At 31.9% G+C, this 1205-nt stretch overlaps 1 protein-coding gene across 1 annotated transcript; it reads right to left on the reverse strand.

Moving 5' to 3' along the window:
- Nucleotides 1-355: 355 nt before the first annotated feature.
- LOC110034953 lies at nt 356-853 on the reverse strand (the record flags this gene model as incomplete). Its single annotated transcript, XM_020739192.1, has 1 exon — nt 356-853. A coding segment is annotated over one exon (495 nt), but the record flags the coding sequence as incomplete, so codon positions are not given.
- Nucleotides 854-1205: the final 352 nt, after the last annotated feature.

Here is a 1205-nt window from a genome sequence, read left to right on the forward strand (position 1 = left end):
TGAAAGTCTTGGGCTTGAATGTATAAACATATCTTACTTTTGAATTAAAATGTAAGAGGGAAAGGCAGTTGAATCAACATAATCATAGAAGAAATTCACTTTTTAACCAAACCCATTCAGCTTTTTTCTTGTATTATTTGAGTGTTTTGTTATGTATTTTTCTTCTATTTTAACGTTCTTTACAAAATGCTGTATTTTTATATGTAATCTTGCATTTATCTTAATGACAAAGGCGTTTCAGTAAAAAAACTTGCAAGAAAGGTTGCCAAAGAAAAAACGTAAAAATAGCTTCCTCTGATGCATACAAGACGTTTAAAAGATAAATTTAAACTAAATTTAAACCAATTGCGGTGGAAGATCATATTGTGGTAGCAACAAAAGAAACCTTACCAACTGTTTCCAGATTCCTTTGAGACATTTCACGGTTGACAGTTTCATAATACATCATTCGATCACGTAGACGAGATATTTCATGATTCTTTGTGACAATAATTTCCATGAAAGCTTCTTCAATTTCATCCTTTGCCAAGGCTGTTTCAAGTGCTTCAGATACATATTTTAAAACAACAACGTCTTCGCAAATCACCACAGGATCAATCTCATTTTTGAGATTTGCAAGGTTCTGTGATTCAGGCAAAGACGATCTCGAGTAAGAGAGACATTTGGATAGCTTCTCATACTGTTTGCTCAAATAAAGAAGATGTTCTTCTGCAAGTTTTCTCTTACTAGACTCCTCGATTAGACTGAGTTTTAATAAACAAAGCTCATTTTCAGTACTTCTCTTTAAAGAAGGGGATGAATTCGAAAAAGAACCGTCGGAGAAGAATTCTGCACAAATACACTGGATTATTCTCTTAAAGTCACCAGTTAAATATAGTAAAAAGCAAAAATGTAAACTGACTGGAAAGGTTTCCTTGCATTAATGACAATTAAAAAGCAAAGCAAACCCAATGATAGATATTTTTAATCCTTTACAAATGCCTACAGTAATAAATAGGAAAATGCTTTTGTTGTTAGATTCTAAAATCTGAATTCAAGTTCAAGCGTAATCATAATTCTGACAATCATAATTATGACATTAATCCTTCTTGTCAAATAAAACCAGCTTTTTTTTCTAAAGAACATTTAATAGCATCACATGAGGTCGTGCATTTGCGCAGCATTTAACAGAACACAAATAAAGATAATGTTTAATTTGTAGGCTG

The sequence above is a fragment of the Phalaenopsis equestris genome, unplaced genomic scaffold (genome assembly GCF_001263595.1).
Source record: "Phalaenopsis equestris unplaced genomic scaffold, ASM126359v1 Scaffold194851, whole genome shotgun sequence".
Classification (NCBI taxonomy): domain Eukaryota; kingdom Viridiplantae; phylum Streptophyta; class Magnoliopsida; order Asparagales; family Orchidaceae; genus Phalaenopsis; species Phalaenopsis equestris.